This window comes from Macrobrachium nipponense, chromosome 5, assembly GCF_015104395.2.
Source record: "Macrobrachium nipponense isolate FS-2020 chromosome 5, ASM1510439v2, whole genome shotgun sequence".
NCBI classification, from domain to species: Eukaryota; Metazoa; Arthropoda; class Malacostraca; order Decapoda; family Palaemonidae; genus Macrobrachium; species Macrobrachium nipponense.
The window spans coordinates 143629018-143648193 of record NC_061107.1 but is presented as its reverse complement, the minus strand read 5'-3'; the positions used below and the strand labels follow the sequence as shown (position 1 = coordinate 143648193).

Sequence of the window (19176 nt, the reverse complement as noted above, 5' to 3'; positions counted from 1 at the left end):
AATTTTCTCACTCAATGACCATCAGGATTCAGCCAATTGATGATACCTTTGACGCCCTAATTGTCGTTTGTGTCCACCAGCGTTAATTGTCATCGATTGTTCTTTAGACGATTGTGCCGCTGGCTTTGATTGTGAATGACTAAAAGCAACGTTACATTTTTTTTAACCATCTTTTTTTTTTCTTATAAGTAATTTTAACCGCCTTATGAATGAGTGATAGTGACAATTATTATTTTGACAGAATTATTATTTCTCTCTCTCTCTCTCTCTCTCTCTCTCTCTCTCTCTCTCTCTCTCTCTCAATAAAGTTTCCAATAAACTATATTAGTTAATGCATATCTTTTAAATGCTCTCTCTCTCTCTCTCTCTCTCTCTCTCTCTCTCGTTAGTATTGCCATCTCATAGGACACTGCTAATTCAAGAGAATCCTTTTCTTTTTTAACCAGTGTTTTCCCAATTAGTCACATTTAGTTCAAATTCGTTAACGATATTAACAAATAAAGATAAGTGTCATATGCTTTAATTACCGATTCGCATTCGTAACTGTTGAATATAAATAGGTTTTCAACTTACTATGCTTCTTTTTCATATTACCATTACTAATGACATTACTGTAATTTTTTAACTGACGTGACCTAATTTCATCATAAGGTTTTAAGCAGATTATTTTCAGGACATTTGACTCTCTGACCTTTTAGTTTATAACTGAAAAATAGAAAAAAATGTGTCAACTATAGAGGAAGTTCGTCTTTAATGGATGCTGTTGGTTATAGGTATACACTGTTTATATTTACCTGTACGAATAATTTCCGTTCTTTGCAAAGTGAAGTTCCTCGCTGGACGAGTGGTTTTCGAACTCGGCTGCCAATCCGGTGGTCCGAAGTTCGAATTCCGGCTCGGCCAACGCGGAATCAGAGGAATTTATTTCTTGTGATAGAAATTCATTTCTCGATATAGTGTGGTTTGGATCCCACAATAAGCTGTAGGTCCCGTTGCTAGGTGACCAATCGGTTCCTAGCCACGTAAAAATATCTAATCCTTCGGGCCAGCCCTAGGAGAGCTGTTAATCAGCTCAGTGGTCTGGTAAAACTAAGATATACTTTTTTTTTGCAAAGTGAACTTACATCTGCAAAACATAGGTAATATATGATTCTAAAACCACGGAAAAAGTCAGAGGATTCAACACCTCTTGAAGGTGTTGAATATTTATTTACGCTTGGTGATGTTCGCTTGTCTCGTTGTGTCATATTACGAAGGAATTTGTTAATCTCTGCAACAGGAGAAATCAGGAGATACAAAAATATGTCTAATTCTTCAAGAATGACAGCTTTATTGCTTTCTAACAAGAATTAGTACAGCTTTATTGCTTTCTAACAAGAATCACAGATTTGTTACTTTCTAACAAGAATTAGTACAGCTTTATTGCTTTCTAACAAGAATGACAGCTTTATTGCTTTCTAACAAGAATTGAAGCTTTATTGCTTGCTAACAAGAATTACAGATTTATTGTTTTTTAATAAGAATTAAAACTTTATTGCTTCCTAACAAGAATTACAGATTTATTGCTTTTTAATAAGAATTAAAACTTTATTGCTTTCTAATAAGAATTGCAGCTTTATTGCTTGCTGCTTTCATACATCTTTTGCATTTCTAGTATATATATATATATGTTGTTTGTAATTGCCCATCTAACTACAAAACTGAAATCGGTATAACTTAGAATGATTCATTTTCAGATCTATTAATGTTCCTCTGATTACCCAAATCAATTACTTGACATTTTAAAAAAATCTAATCGACTTACTAAAACGCTTATTACATTATCTTTACCGTATGCTGAAATGTTAAAAAACACATGTATAACAAAATTGAGGTCTATCTTTAATTCAAAACAAAAACACATATCGGGAGACTTTTAATCTGTTCTTCCTATTCATGAAACTGCTTTGTTCCAAAATGCTGCTGAATTCAAACAAAATATTCAATGACTTTTACACATTTTCGTCGGGGAATCGCGATAACAAATCCATTGTTTGTTCATTGTTATTGGCTAAAGCGTTTTGTATAAGTGATACTGTGTGTGCATCTCTCTCCTCTCTCTCTCTCTATTTGGCACACTGTTTATCAGTAACCAGAAGGCAGTCACTTTGCGCTTGACGGATCTGTTGTTATTTGTAATTATTTGTCAGCTACAGAGAATTGGTTGCCCTCATTCATGGTGAAATCTGATAAAAGAGAATTGTATGCCATTACCACCCGTCTCCTCTCTCTCTCTCTCTCTCTCTCTCTCTCTCTCTCTCTCTCTCTCTCTCTCTCTCTCTCGTCTCTCTCTGTGTGAGAAAGTTAGTGCATTGGCCCTGAAATACCTGCTATCAAAGAGCGACAGGAGTCACTTCTGAGAAAATGAATTTCTTGCCTCTGTTCTTTCAGGTAGAGTTCCAGAATCAGCGACGTCATGTCGAATACTGATGATGGGAGCCGCCCAGTGCCCACTCATGCCCGCAGTTTGGTATTCATAGGACTCGAGAGGTCTCCCCCTTACATCCTAGAATCCTCCAAGATTCCTTCGGAACTGGAGGACGGGGAGGTAAGGATCTATTAGCCTTTTCATGCAAATTTATGCAGGACGGCCCATTTAATACCTTTATGTTGGCTTGGCCTGATGAAAGAGGTAAAGAAGTTAGATTTTAGTAGTTTAAGCACTCGGACAGGGAGAGAAATCTTTTAGTTTTAACTCTTAACACAAGCACTTTGGTTAGTCATTGTCTACGGCATCTTTGTCTCTAGCATTTTCTTGAAAGTTGAAGGATTGGAAATTAAAGCTAGATTAAAAGTTTACTGACAAACAGCAGATCATTATAGGTTTCTAGGAGTAGATATGATGGAAAACCTGGAGGCTCGAGATAGGTTTTCATTTCTTGAAAGATTTACTGCAAACGAAGTACGTTTTCAGGTCTTCACATATAAAACATATCTATATAAAGGTAATATTCGGTTCTGTGATGACAACAGACAAAGAAAAATTACTATATGTGTTTCATACTTTCGAAAAAAAATGAAATTGAGAAGGTAAAAAAAAATACAGAGGAACAATCACTCGACCCAATTTGTAACATTTTTTTTCAGAAAATAAAACTTTTTGTCAGTTTCAGTGGTTCTTTGTTGTCAATGTTTGACGAACTTCTCATATTCGCTAAATTGCAACGTTAGTCAGTTTGACATAACTGTTTTTCCAGGTGTTGTTGTCGATAGAGCTTGCCACAATCTGCGGCTCCGATATTCACACGTTGGTGGGACAAAGGACGACTCCAAACCCTTGGTTAGTCTTTCAACTTCAGTTTTGTTTTACCATCTCAAAATTAGATTTTTATATCTTGCGTCTTATGCTACATACAATCAAGTTAACAACTATTGTTCTTGCGTTTCTGTTGTCACGCTACGTATGATTTCGTCAGTTCTTGTACCTGATTTTAATTTTTCGGTCAAAGGTCCTCGTTTAGTTCTTCGATCGCTGTTTGGGGGAGCTACAACCAAATTATATAGAATAAGGGAGTCTCCTTTATTCTATATACCTTGGCTAAAACATATTCAGTATAACGAAAAACTTAAGAAACGAACATTACCATTCGTTGTTGGTCTTCTCATCGTTTATGCTTTTCAATCCAATGCTAATCTAGACTCCCATGCTACAGGAAGAAGCTTCTTCCTTTTATTTTCTTCTTCAGCTTCGTATTTTTGGATATTCAAAGAATCTGACACTGCTTGCTTTTGAGAACCTAAACTCTTGATTGTTGCTTTTTATTTTAATATCTTCTTTGGACATCATCTGCTCATATGATAAATATGTAACAAATAAGGGAACTCTCTCTCTCTCTCTAATCTCGACTCTGTTTGTAGGTAAGGATTTTCCCTTCAGGAAATACCTGCATCATACGATCGTTGATTTCTTTTCTCATGTTGTCTTTATAGTGTTTCTCTCGGTGGTCTACTTCAGGATCATATCTAAGATGACCGGGCCTTATCAGCATCTCTTCAGACCCAGATTCCAAGAACATAACATCTTCGCTATCGAATAAATGAGACTTGACGTCTGAGACAGTGACTTATCGTCAGATGCTACTGTTATCGATAACCCACTTGTATACATTTCCTAGTTATCCAATGAGTAATGTTTAAAAGCTTGAAGATGGCAGTTCGGTCTTCCAGAAGTATAATGAAGAAAGCAAGCTGCTAATCAAAGGTGCTTTTTCGATCAAAATTCGCAAGCTGTAATGCAAATTAATCCTATGTAAACTTCGTTAACATTACTTGTTACTTGCTCGCCTACCGATTCGGTAGTCGCGAGTTCGATTCTCCGCTCTGCCAACGTGGAATCAGAGGAATTTGTTTCTGGTGATTAGAAATTCATTTCTCGATATAAGGTGGTTCGGATCCCACTCTAAGCTGCAGGTTCCGTTGCTAGGTAACCAATTGGCTCCTAGCCACGTAAAAATATATAATCTTTAGGGTTAGCCCTGGGAGAGCTGTTAACTAGGTCAATGGTCTGGTTAAACTGAGATATAGAGGACAGACAATATATGTATCTCTTCAATTGTATCATCTTTCTTTAAGAAGCCTCATATTTCTATATGAGGCTTCTTTTACAACTTTTACAACCCTCTATAGATTTATTCATTTATTCCGATTTTATCATCATACATCCTAAAGTTAGCCTCATTGGCACTCACCTCCTCTTCCAAACCTTTTGTAGAACTTTTGCCTCCTTATATTATGCTTCCATTCTGTGATTCACTTTCCCGCTCATCCTTCCATCATCCGCAACATATCCTGCTTAATGCTTACAAAAGTCAACCACTTTTAGTCCTTCGCGACCTTGAATAACATCCTTTGCTCCATCTCCTTAGACTCAACCTCTCTTATCATTCACAAACAACTATACTCTGTTTTTTTTTTCATCTGTCCATCCGCCTGTGGTGTTTTTGTATGGTAACACTGCGTCCCGGGCTTTAGATAGTTACATTCAGCTTAATTACGATTATAATAATATCCTATTTCGAATATAAACGGTGTAATTCGCATGCAGTAAATTATTAAAACACTTTTCAGTTGCAAATGTACACCCAGATATCCTTTTATTTACCTAAAACTTACACATAGCGTAACTATCTAAAGCCCGGGACGCAGTGTTACCATACAAAAACACCACAAGCGGATGGACAGATGAAAAAAAAACAGAGTATAGTGCCCAGACACTACTGTCCCTTTCAAAACTTCCCGCCATTCCTTTCACAGAAATACTGAAGTACATGGCTATCAAACATACCATATTGTAAGAACTACTTTATATACATATCAAGACACTCCCTCGCCTATATATTCTGACTCAGGATTCGCTTTCGTTTTAATCTCACTGACGTAGATATTATTTCATTTAGCCTTTGCACCCTTCACTTTTCATATTTGGAAATGTCATAAGATCCAGGCCCATGTATGCACGCTGAATTTAAGTATCCTATATATTTTATCCAATTTTCACAATTAACCACACACTGACTAATACAAAATCTCGCTGCTCTTCCCTTACCAATCATTTTGAGAAGACAGAGAGCATAATATCTTAAAAAATTTTGATAAGAATATATGATTAGGGACTGAAGCGTGATTTATATATACTTAAAAACCACGATGAAAAATGGAAACCGGTTGTAAACCCTGACCGGTTTCGGCTTTACTGCTAAGCCATTTTCAGAGGTCTGTAGATGGTTTAGCTGTAAAGCCGAAACCGGTTGGATTTACATACGGTGGGAGGTTGAAACCAACATTCTTTCATTTCTTTCAAGTGTATACAAATATATATATATATATATATATATATATATACATATATATATATATATAAGTATATATATTTGTATACACATTGAAAGAATGTTGGTTTCAACCTCCCACCGCTGACACCACACTGCAGCAGTAACGGATCATGATACAGAGCCAGTGATTTTTCATCGGCCTTTGGGAGACGCGAACCCGCGACATCTGAGTGGCGTACCATGACACTAAACTCTATACCAGTGGACCATGTTAGAACCGAAATCGATACATCCTTGGTTCGGATACACTCTTATAACATACCCCTATACCCTCAAACACTCCCTGATGACTCTGTGGTCAGGTTCTTGAATTTTTTCATACCCTTCGTAGACTTTTGTCATTTCAGGGGGTCTTTAACCATGATCCATTAAATTTCCGCCATCTCCTTTTATACAAATCTCACTTCTTTATCGGATTTATTTGTCTTAATAACATTTATTGACATATTTTCAACTTTTCTCCTCCAAACAAAACTTATGTCTATTATCGTTTCTCCTTTAACTATACTACTCGTTTTTTTTCCATCTGTCCATCGGCCTGTGGTGTTTGCGTATGGTAACACTGCGTCCTGGGCTTTAGATAGTTACATTCAGCTTACATTCAACAATAACAACTATCCTATTTCGAATATTAACGGTGTAATTCGCATACAGTAATTATTAAAACACTTTTCAGTTGCAAATGTACACCCAGACATCCTTTTATTTACCTAAAACTTACACATACCGTAACTATTTAAAGCCCGGGACGCAGTGTTACCATACGAAAACACCACAGGCGGTGGACAGATGAAAAAAAAAAAAACAGAGTATAGTCAATGATCAGACTTCTCACCAATCAGCTCTCATTAATGTATTCCTGAGCTGGCTCTCTCTCTCTCTCTCTCTCTCTCTCTCTTTATCTATCTATCTATCTATCTATCTATCTATATGTAAATGTTATTAAGGAAAGTACCTTTGACAATAAAGAAAGTGAGAAATCACACGAACAGGAGATGGATAATTATGTTTATGTCTACCGCAAGTACACCGAGTTTTCTCTCGTATACCTTTAATGAAGAGGGCGAGCGGTATCATGACATACAGAATAAATTACAGGATTCAGTTGAAACCCATTAGCTCGGGAGGCTAAAAGGATCAGCTTACTTGAAAGTCAGAGTTCATGGAAAATATTTGAAAAGGTTGGAGGGAACTCATGCAAGCGTTGCCAGCTGACGTTCTTGCTTTAAAACGTCAAACCTTTCATTAAATTACAAAGGCTATTATTGATCCTCTGTTGATCTTCTATTGAAATTGGACGCAAAATCGAAGAGCTGAAGTGTTCCCGTCCTCAGAGTGGGACTGGAATTTCTATCATAATTCTGTGTTCCCAGATACGTAAAACTTAAATGTAAAATGACCTTGCTCGTTCCTTAAATCCAATGAATGGTCTCTATGAAAGAATTGAGAATATGGCAAGTGACCAATAATATCCCCATGGAAACCGAATTGTTTCATTACTTCAAAAGATACAGTTCATCAGTCTCCGATGAGTGTAGTTTGATGGATGCAGTTCAGCGTAACACAAATGTCTTATTCATCTATCATAAATTTAGGATGTATTTCCTGTTAGACAAATACACGACGAAATCTCGTGGGACACATACATATAACGATATATTTCTTGTAGGACGCAAATACACGACATATTTCTGGTGGGACACAAATACACGATATATTTCTCGTGAGACACAAACACACGATATATTTCTCGTGAGACACAAATACATGATATAATTATCATGAGATACAAATACACGATATATTTCTCGGACACAAATACATGATATACCTCGTGGACAAATACACGACATTGTTCTTGTGGGACACAAACACACGCTATATTTCTCGTGGGACACAAACACACGATATATTTCTCGTGGGACACAAATACGTGATAAATTTATCATGAGATACAAATACACGATATATTTCTCTGACATAAATACATGATATATCTCGTGGACAAATACACGATATAGGTCTTGTGGGGCACAAACACACGCTATATTTCTCATGGGACACAAACACACGATATATTTCTCGTGGGACACAAATACGTAATATATTTCTTGTGGGACACAAACACACGATATATTTATCGTAGGACGTAAATACACCGGACGTCATCAAAGTGCGGTTTGGACGCAAAGCCACCGTAATGGGGAACGGTGATCTAGTCTCAGCTAGACCTTTGTCAGATGAAAATAAAACAGACTAATTGTTGTTTGTCTGGAAACACGAATCCCTCAATTACAGACGTTATCAATTTTACATGAGGGACAGATTCCCAGGATTTAGACGCTGGTTGAAAGGCCTCCAGTGATAAATTGAGAGAGAGAGAGAGAGAGAGAGAGAGAGAGAGAGAGAGAGAGAGAGAGAGAGAGAGAGAGAATGGTTCAATTACCCTCATGCGTCACCACTGGATGGATGACCAATAAGAGAAGTTCAGACGCCATCGACACGAAGGCCTCTTGAACATTCATAGAAGAGGGCGTGAGTCTAGCAACCTCATCCCGAAAAATACTTGCTAATGAGGTGTTTGGGAATGATAAGGGCAATAGTAGACTATCCTTTTGAGCTCATCCCGGAATAGGAAGGCCTCTTTATGGAGGATAGCATGTCCGATTACCCTTTAAGTATTTTTTTATGATAATCTATTATCTAACTCTGCAAACGTACAAATGACAATATTCCTGACCTGGATTGATTTTCAGCACACCCAAATATTGGCCTATTTTGTTAAGAAAATACGGGAAACGAACTGCAAGCAATAGGAGACCCTAAGAAATTTCGCCCCATAAAAATAGTTTGTAGAACACTAGGGAAAAAGGATAATGTCAGTTTCTTTTTCAGCGATAGGTTCTTTTTCCCTAAGTGGCGCCATGGAAAAGCCAGACATTGCAAATTTATCCTTACGATGCAGGAACATACGTAATGCAGAAACCTCCATAGCATCTGCTGCTTCTTGTAATTTGACGGAAGGACCTTCCACAAGCTGTGCATCCCACCTATACATATACCTTGCATGCTGTCATGTTTTGTGGATATGACAGTCCTCCCGTTCCAGCACCTCTTCAATTTTAATTAGCTAACATTTCCTTGGTCTCCGTATCTCTTTACGCACTCTAATTGCTGTTTCTGTGATGTCATGATGTTTGGAAACCTCCTGTCTATTGTTTATTTGTATGTTGCTTTACGCTGAATGGAACCAATGGTTATTCAGCAACGGGACCAACGGCTTTACGTGACTTCCGAACCACGCCAAGAGTGAACTTCTATCGCCAGAAATACACATCACTCGCTCCTCAATGGAATGGCCTAGAATCGAACCCGCAACCATCGAGGTGGGACGCCAACACCATACCAACCACGCCGCTTCCTGTCTATTGTATTGTTGCTAGACTCCATAATATGCAAGAATATTTTCGCACCGTTTTTCTCGGGTTTCTTGCCGATGGTAAAGGCTTCATCGTAGTCAATGCTGACCACTTTTAAATCATGGGCATTTTAAGTATGCAAACATTTCTGTAGACGTTTAATTTTTGTTTTCACTTGATTTTACACAAAACTAACTGACTGATTAAAGGATGGGCACAGATGCGCATGCGTACTTAAATTTATGCCTACGTTATGCTGTCTGCCATGTTAGTATACTTATATGTTTGTCCAAATATGAAAACTAAGCTCTGTTCACGTATAAGGATTTGTGAAAGGCCCGTCATCAATTACCACTTTTTTGTGTTTTATCTTTTCATCCCACGGTGTCCTTGTCCGACTATCATTGTATTCCTTGATTCCAGTGTCCTTGGCCACGAGGGATGCGGCGTGGTGGTGAAATCGAGCCGCCCGGATGTGCAAGAAGGAGACAAAGTCACCTGGGGCATCTGTGCTTCTTGCGACAATTGTCAGTTCTGCTCTTTGGGTCTTTCCAATAAGTGTGAAAATCTAATCAAGGTCAGTAGTGATGTGAAATTACGTAACCCATTTTCCTTTTGATACGAAGGCTAATGGGACTGTAACCAGGGGCTGTTAACTGGCTCAGGGTGGGATCTGAACTGAACCAGTGATGCCGTTTTCTGGGCTCAGCTCGTGTCGGCCTATGAAAGGATCCTTAATATCATTCTTTCTAGGTAAAATTAATCTAAAATTACCAGAGAAAAACAAAATTAAGAAAATGTCAGTAAAACTGACTCGCTCACTCTTAAAAAGAAGTGTCGGTATGGTAATAGGGGCGAGTGGGAATCACTACCACGAGACATTCACCAATTAGAACTTCCAATCAGAATCCCCTTAAGAGAGAGCTGATACCAACGGGCGATGCAGCCGCTACTACTACTACTAGAGGACGCCACGGACAGCAGCGCCCCTAGCGGACATCCTTAATTATTAGCGCTAGCGTCCAGACGCATTATTTTTCTGTGCTGTGCTTATTTCGGGATTTATCCTATTCTTCACCATGGAACGCTCTGCAATTGCAACGGCTAAGTTAAGTAACTCATAAGTAATGTTTTACCACATTTTTATCTCCGGGTACCAGTATTTTCCTCCTAATAGGTCATATACAGTTTCCCGGTTGTCTCGTGGTGGCGCCATGCTGCCTCGTTAAGAATTCCCGGTCCTCCATACTGGGACTTATACTTATGGGCTTACTATATTTACGTTCATTGTCTTTTACATCGAGTTTTAGCTAGTTTAGCCCCCCCTACCATCTCTCTTAGTTTGGTATTTAGGGTATTATTATTATTCCTGCCCAGCATCCCGGCTCTTGCTCTTCATCGGCTATCGCTGGCTCCGAGTAGGCTTCTGTTTCTTGGAACAGTCTGCCTCCTCCTGGGCACTTTCTCTTTTAATACTAAAAGTGTCTTTTCCATCTTTTCGATGTAATAAATATTTATTTAGGGTGTTTAGGCTAGCCTAGGTGCATGTTCCTTGTATTGGTACAGCCTGGTTCAGTGGCCCTCCCACGGTTGTGTTGCTCGCGGCCTAGGCCACTTGCGGTCACGTGTTCCATCGCCCCTTACCTTTACCGCCCCACGCCCTCCCTACCTGGTATATGGGAGGTGCTGGGGGACCCCTTGGTTGTCATGACAACCTCAGTCGCCTTCTCTCTCCCTCTCTGAGGTGGCCAGGGGTTCCTCCCAGCGGGGGGTATAGGGCGACCACTCATGAGGTACCGGGTCTCCGAGCGGGTAGTCGGTGAGGCGGGGAGGAGTAGGGCCATCCCCCCCCCTCTCTCTCTCCCGCCGTGTTACGCCGAGACCTTCCTCCCCCCTCTCCAGTTGTCAGCCACCTTCCCTGCCTATAACGAAAGGAGCCTTCCGTCGCAGCCGGGGCACCTTTGGTTTATAGATTTACTGGCTCCGCCAGGCGGGGCGGGGTGGGCAATACTAGTGGTCGGGTTGCTTGCCTACTATATCCTTACATCTCTCCCCCGCTACCGGAAAGGGAGCTTGCTTCTTACCCGGGCACTCTTCTAGTAGACGGTGGGGAAAGTTTGTTATTATTGTTATTTTTAAGGATATACCCTAATTTTACGATGAATTTGTTTAATTTTATTATTTTATATATCTACCATCCCCGCCATTTTCCGTCGTGGTTTCCAATTACCACCACTCCAAGGTTGGTTTCTTTTTTTTTGTGTCCCCGCAATCAGCAGCTATAGCCTAGGGGACACCCAACCAACCTTGTTTACCACACAGTCATTATGGCGGGGCTCTCGGTGTTTAATCTAACTTATCGCTCCGGCACCAGCGGAGCAACTGTTAGGCTGTAAGTGTTTTCTGATACTCATGTATCTTTCCACTTACAGGCTACCAACTGTCAGGTCCCGGCGTGCAACGCGACGTTGTACGACCCCTGCGGCCACGATGAGTGCAGGTCTCACGCCCTTGTGCCACATCATTTAACGATTGATGATTCGTCTGGGCACCCAGAAGCCTGCGCCATCTGCTACGACCTAGTCGGTCAGCTGGGAGAGGGTGGGGGTAAGAATCCATTATAGGCTTCCTTATCATTTTACTCCAACAACTCTTAGTCATAAGTTTTGTTAAAACCCCGTTCCGCCATTGAGAAGCTCATCTCGCCCACTTTCTTTTCAGGCTACTGGTGTAGGGGAGGTCGCCCTCAGCCACCCTGAAAGCGTGGGTGGGCGGCTTCGGGAAGAACGCCGCCAAAGGACCAGCCGTACATCCTGGACAAGAAGCTGGCCGTCCAGATCTTCCCTGGCGGGCAAGTCACTGGTATGTTGACCCCTTGTCCGCAGCCCTCTAATATGCCTCCATCCAGCAAGATCTCCAGCAATCTTTTGGGGGTTTCGGGTCGTAGCTTCCCAGGAGTCCGGTCCCGGACGTCGCTGCCCTGGACCTAAACATCGAGCCCATGGCGGTAGGGGCAGAGGATTTGTTGGTTGAGGTAGGTGTGTCGGGCGCCCAAGTCTTTCCTTGGTGCTCCTGGATCTTCTCCTGTCCCTTCTTCGAGCGTTCTTTCCAAGCTTTGTGGGATCTGAGATCTTCCCGTCCCTTCCCGCTCTCTCTTCTGTACCCCCAAAGGTGAAGGGACAGAGAGAACCGAAGACTCTAGCTAAGACAACTTCTAGGAAGTCGTCTTCGTCTTCTTCGGCTAGTTCTTCTCACTCGAAGAGCTCTAGAAGCAAGGCTTCTAAGGAGAAGGCTCGCGCTCTCGCTGAGCCAATGCCTTCTCCTGCCTCCACCGCTTCCACTCCGGCAACGCCGGTGGGAGGAGCAGGACCTAGCACCTTTGATCCCACTGCTTTCTCAGCAGTGGTGATGCAACAGGTGGGCGAGTTGGTTGGCTCGCAAGTCTCCGCCCTGGGGACGAGATTCGAGCAGATGTTCGCACAACTGTCGAGCACTCTGTCTCAATCAGGCCAGTCCATACAAGATCTCTCTAACAGGGTTAGAGAGAATGAGGACCGAGTAGCTGGGCTCTCAGCCAGGTCCCTCTTCCAGTCTCCCCAGTGCCAAGCACTGGCATTCTCCAACTCCCGCCATACGACTCTCTGCCAGCTTTCTCCACCTGGAGAATCCATGGGAGAGTAGCTGCCCGCCTACGCTCCTTTTAAGGATGGGATGATCTTCTATCCCGGAGTGTGGAACTCGGAGGATTGAGGACTTCGAGGTTTTACCCTCCGGGTCTGACGCAGCCTTTCATCGGTTATGCTAGGCTGACTGTAACGGCTCTTACTAGGGAAGACAAGATCTCTAGAGAGTGCTTTGTTCTATACAGTAGGGATCATGCCCAGCAGGAATGGGTTCACTGCCTTGAGGACTGGGAGTGCACGAACACTAAGCTCCAGCCTATAAGAGTCCTTTGACTATTTTCGCGACGGAAGAGGAGGCTTCTCTTCCGTTCGCCACGAAAATAGTAGAGAAGACCCTTCAGGCAGTCCTCAAGGATGAGCCCATGCCACAGTTAAGGGAGGCGGAGTCTACTTCTCCGCTCTTCCCGGCTTTCGGAGAATTGTGGGAGAACTTGCCAGCTACGTTCACGCCTTGGTAAGCTCAAACCGGACTGCGCCATGGACCAGTTCGGCGAGAAGCTGCCAAGGCTGCCTGATTCCCTGATTCAGGCAGAGTTCGACGCGCGAACCAGGTTTGGCAGGTCCCTCAATTCTCTTATAATAACGGAAAATGGCTGCTCTCTCATATGCGACGGAACCGCTGTTTAAGATCTTGGCAAAATCCCAGTTTCAGACGGTCCTAACAGACGCTTTCGACTTCTTCCAAGCTAGGAGGAATTGCCGAAAGCACGCTTCTGCAGGAGTGCACTATTAGGCACGAGCCTAATAGACCTCTTGGCTTCTAGCATGTGGGGCAGCGGATCTCTCCCAGAAGTCCGCTGTTAATGAAGTGCACCACGAGGCTGCTAGGCTCAACCAGAGCCTTAGAGCTAGGTGGGTATTTCGTCAAAGAGGAAACAAGAATCCGCCCCACTGCTGGTATAAGAAACCAAAGAATGGATGGTAAAGAGGTTCCAGCCGTATCAGAAACACCAGCAACAGCAGCAATTTGTGCAGGCCGTCCCGGTTACCCAACAGGGACACCTGCTAGTTCGAAACAGAACCAGCCCATCCTCCGTGTCTCCTCAATCCCACAGCCGTCGACCTCCTACGCAATTCTCGCCGCCTTCAACCCTACATTTGAGGCTCAAAGGCTACAAAACAACGAGAGGTAGGGCGAGAGGTTACTTTCGCCAGCGTGGTGCAGGAAGGGCGACAAGGAGCAGGCAGTTTCAGGAGGAGGGCGTGGTGGTCAACCCGCCCATCAACAATGAGGCTCCCCAGGTAGGAGGGAGGCTGTTCCTCTTTCCGCCACAGGTGGGGGTTCAGCAATTGGGCACAGAGCATAGTGTCCAAAGGATTGGGTTGGAGTTGGATCAAAGATCCGCCTCCAATCAAATCATTCCACCAATACCATCAGAGGAATTGACAGATTACGCGGAGGAACTCCTTCAGAAAGGAGCTATTGCGAGAGTCAAGCATCTAAAATTTCAAGTCGCTTATTCAGCGTGCCAAAGAAAAGCTCAACAAAAAGAAGGGTAATCTTAGACTTGTCAAAGCTAAACTCTTTCATTCGTTGCGACAAGTTCAAGATGCTTCACCCTCTCGCAAGTAAGGACCTTACAATTCCGCGTGGAGCCGTCACATGCTCATCGATCTTACAGACGCATTACTATCATATCCCTATTAGCCAGGCACTTCCGCCCAGTCCTAGGATTCAGGCTAGGAAATCAGACATTCTCATTCAAAGTGATGCCCTTCGGTCTGAATGTAGCCCCACCCCCAGGGTATTCACGAGAATAGCAGAAGTGGTTGTACAGCAATTGAGAACTCAGGAATCATGGTAGCAGCATACCTCGACGATGGTTGATCTTGGGCACCAACCGTCGAGGAATGTCTCGAAGCCACCAAAAAGGTAGTTCACACTTTCTGGAACCATCTGGGGTTCCAGATAAACAAAACGAAATCCAGACTTACCCGGAGTATCGTTTTCAGTGGGGCTGGGAATCCAATGGGATTTGTCTTCCCACAATCTGTCAATTCCAGTGCCCGGCCAACGGAAGGAAATAGCAAAATCTGTCAGGCAATTTCTCAAATGCAAACAAACATCAAGGAGAAACCAGGAGAGAATCCTAGGGTCCCTTCAGTTTGCTTCGGTAAACAGAATCCTCCTGAAAGCAGGCTAAAAGATTTAAATCGAATTTGGCGATCGAGAGCAAACACCAAATCTCGAGACAAGTTGTCAGTAATCCCACAGATCCTCCGCAATCAACTCCGTCCATGTCAAAAGTAAAGAACTTAGCCAAGAAGGTACCCCTTCAATATCCCCTTCCAGTGTTAACCTTCACACGGATGCCTCCCTCCCGTCCGGGTGGGGGGGATACTCTCAGTTCAAACAGGTTCACCGGGGACTTGGTCGTTCAATTTCGCCAGCTTCACATAAACGTTCTGGAAGCAATGGCAGTATTTCTTACCTGAAGAGACTGCTTCCCCCGAAGAAGTCTCATCTAAGGCTAGTTTTGGACAGTGCAGTGGTAGTTCATTGCATCAACAGAGGAGGGTCCAAATCCAAGCATGTGAATCATGTCATGATAGCCATCTTTGCCCTAGCAAAACAAACACAAATGGCATCTGTCTGCCACTCACCTGGCAGGAGTAAGAAATGTGATAGCAGACGCTCCTGTCCCGGTCAGTTCCTCTGGAATCAGAATGGTCTCTAGACGACGGGTCATTCCAGTGGATAAGCCTGAGCGTCCAGGTCTCCAAGTGGATCTCTTCGCCTCGACAAGCGAACCCACAAGCTCCCTTGCTATGTGGCCCCCAACCTGGACCCTCTGGCTTATGCCACGGAACGCCCTGTCGTTGGATTGGAATCAGTGGAGGAAAATTTATGTTTTTCCTCCAGTGAACTTCTTCTGAAAGTCCTAAGCAAACCTAATGGTCTTTCAAAGGGATAGTAGCTCTGATTGCACCGGACTGCCCAAGAGCACTGGTATCCTCTTCTTCTGGAATTGGGCCTCCGACCTCAACGGATCCCCAATCCCAAGCTATCACAATCAGTACAAATGAGGACTGTGTTCGCTTCCTCAGGAATTCTCCAGACCCTAACTTTATGGACTTCATGAAGTTTGCGGCTAATAAAGATGCTAATATTGATCCACAGAATATTCTCTTCCTAGAATCAGATGAGAGAGAGTCAACCATAGACATGACTCAGCTGTTAAAAAATTAGCATCTTTCCTGAAAGAATCGAACACTACAACCATGACAGTTAATCTAGCTATATCCTTTTCAGATCCTTGTTTGAAAAGGTTTAGCAGCTAGCACTATTACCACTCATAATCGGCTTTGAAGAAGATCTTTCAAGTAGGTTTTCAGATAGAATCTGACTGAATCTTATTTCACGTCTATCCCTAAAGCCTGTGCTAGACTTAGACCTTCTCAAAGGCCTACTGCAGTTTCATGGTTCTTAAATGATGTCCTCAAACTAGCTTCAGATACTGACAACTCGTCTTGTACATTCATAATGCTCCTGAGAAAGACATTATTCTTATTAAGCCTAGCTTCAGGAGCTAGAATTTCAGAACTGTCGGCTCTATCCAGTGGGATGCGGGTCCATGTTGGAATTCGATCCCATCAGGAGAAGTTCTACTTGCTCCGGATCGTAGCTTTTAGCCAAAAATGAGGATCCTCTTGCAAGGTGGGCCCCTTGGGAAAGTTATCCCACTTCCCAAGGTTCCTTCTCTCTCCCGACCCATATCAACTCTTAGAGCCTTTCTATCTCGTACTTCATCAAGATCCTCAGGTGCTCTCTTCATGAGAGAAAAAGGTGGTACTTTGTCAGTAAAAGGTATTAGGCAACAAATCCTTTACTTCATTAAACAAGCCAATCCTGATTCATTCCCAAAAGCACATGATATCAGGGGAGTAGCCACCTCAATTAATTACTTTCAACATATGAACTTTGAGGATCTTAAAAAGTATACTGGATGGAAATCCCCGACAGTCTTTAAACGTCATTATCTAAAGTCCTTGGAATCTTTAAAATTTTCAGCAGTAGCAGCGGGAAACATTGTTTCCCTTTCCCCTGATACTGTATAGTAGTCGTAGTACAGATCCAGGTCTCCTTTCTAACCTACATCATCCAACATGCCTCACCCTATCGCCATGCTACTCTTCGGATAATCCTAGCCTTAGCCGCTGAATCCATATAGTGGATTGTCCCTTATTTTTTTGCTAGGGACATCCACACTTGTACTGATGGGTGTACTTCAGTGTACCTACCCTTATTTTTATGCTAGGGTAGGACACAATGTGTAATGATTTTGTAAATATTTTCAAGTAAATCCCTTTTGTTTATATTACACTGCATCATTGTAATTTACTGTGATTACTGTTTTTAAGTACTTTAAATTACTAACGTTCTGTTATATTACTGTTTAGAATAAGTTAGTTTAAGTACTTAGTTTGTATGCTGTAATTGATTTACTTATATTATATCCATCATTTTGCAACTGCTTTTCATTTGTTCCTTTTTTCCCATCTTGTCTGTTTCTCTGGTACTCTTTCATAGGCCGACACGAGCTGAGCCCAGAAAAGGGATTTTGACGAAGGAAAAATCTATTTCTGGGTGATTGGCTCGTGTCGCCCTATGAAAAACCCAGCCTATATTGTTTTCCCACCCCCCCATGCAGGACAAGATGTTTTTAGATTAAGGATGTCGCTAGGGGCGCTGCTGTCCGTGGCGTCCTCTAGTAGTAGTAGTAGCGGCTGCATCGCCCGTTGGTATCAGCTCTCTCTTAAGGGGATTCTGATTGGAAGTTCTAATTGGTGAATGTCTCGTGGTAGTGAGATTCCCACTCGCCCCCTATTACCATACCGACACTTCTTTTTAAGAGTGAGCGAGTCAGTTTTACTGACATTTTCTTAATTTTGTTTTTCTCTGGTAATTTTAGATTAATTTTACCTAGAAAGAATGATATTAAGGATCCTTTCATAGGGCGACACGAGCCAATCACCCAGAAATAGATTTTTCCTTCGTCAAAATCCCTTTTTTCTTCACAACATTGGCTTTTAGCAGTGTTACCATATGCAGTTCATCTGATTTTTTTTACTTTATTTATGATTTAATGGTTAGAATGCGTATTTTCCGATGTGGAATTATTTTCCATGATGTTAGAAAACTACACGTCACTAGCTTAATATAAATTATTTTTGACGAAGAAAAATAAAGGGCTTCAATAAAATTCATTTGTATAAATAAGCAGGATATGTTTTATTGCTTTATTTTCACAATAAAACATAAAAAGGCAAAGTGAAGAATTTTTTTTCTTCAGTGCCGTGGCCTGTGGTCGGAAAAGCCATGGAGGGTTGCCAGATGTCACCAGAAAGCCACAATAAATAGACGAAATTCCTCAAAACGGCAACCCTGATTCTGAACCTGAAAGAAGCTGTAGACTTGTTTCTAGAAGGACGGTCGTTATAAAAGTCACGGAGAGCAGAACTAGAAAGAGAATTGCAAACCATGGGAGTAGAGAGAAAGAAACAGAAGATTACTGAGAGGGGAGAAAGAGGGGGGGAGAGGAAACTCTCCTCAGGTGCAAGGGAATAACTACCAAAATAATATCAGTAAATGAAACGACGAAGAAAGTGAGATCCAAGAGAAGTAGTAAGTGTAGGGTCAATAGCACTGAAATATAAGAGCAGTTTTCCAATTATGGTCGGCTAAAACCATAAAAATACTTTGAGAACTTTGAACAGAAGAACTTATCGCGTCTAAATGAAGCACATAATTTCACGAAATTTCTTAATACCTGATGTATCAATTTGAACTATAATATCCTCTTTTCATAGTAAGTTTGGAGTAGCCTGAGCTACTTCAAAAATGCTTACAGAAATTCTATCAACAAATAAATTCTTACAGATACAGAAGTAGCCCTGAGCTAACTTCAAAACTAAACTTACTTTACATAAATTCTTACAAAGAAGTAGGACCTAGGAGGGCTAACTTCAAAAATGCTTACAGAAATTCTTACATAAAGTTTTCTTACTAGAACGTAGCCTATGAAGACCTTACTTCCCCAAAAACTCTTTTTCATAAATTCTAACTTATTACGAAGTAGTCACTTGAGCCTACTTCAAAAATCCTTACAGAAATTCTTACATAAATTCTTACAGAAGTAGCCTGAGCTACTTTCAAAAAATTCGTTACATCAAATTCTATTACAAGAAGTAGCCTGAGGGATG

The 19176-nt window shown here is 41.9% G+C and overlaps 1 protein-coding gene across 5 annotated transcripts in view; it reads left to right on the top strand.

Annotated features, from left to right (window-relative positions):
• The window catches only part of LOC135215697 (5-exo-hydroxycamphor dehydrogenase-like), an 88555-nt gene that overhangs the window by 59126 nt on the left and 10253 nt on the right, over positions 1–19176 (top strand). For all 5 annotated transcript variants that reach the window (XM_064250653.1, XM_064250648.1, XM_064250652.1 and 2 more), the window contains exons 2-4: positions 2431–2587; positions 3237–3319; positions 9713–9866. In XM_064250653.1, the coding sequence (XP_064106723.1) occupies positions 2456–2587; positions 3237–3319; positions 9713–9866 (369 nt within the window). In that variant the 5' untranslated portion in view covers positions 2431–2455. The remainder of the gene's footprint in view (positions 1–2430; positions 2588–3236; positions 3320–9712; positions 9867–19176) is intronic.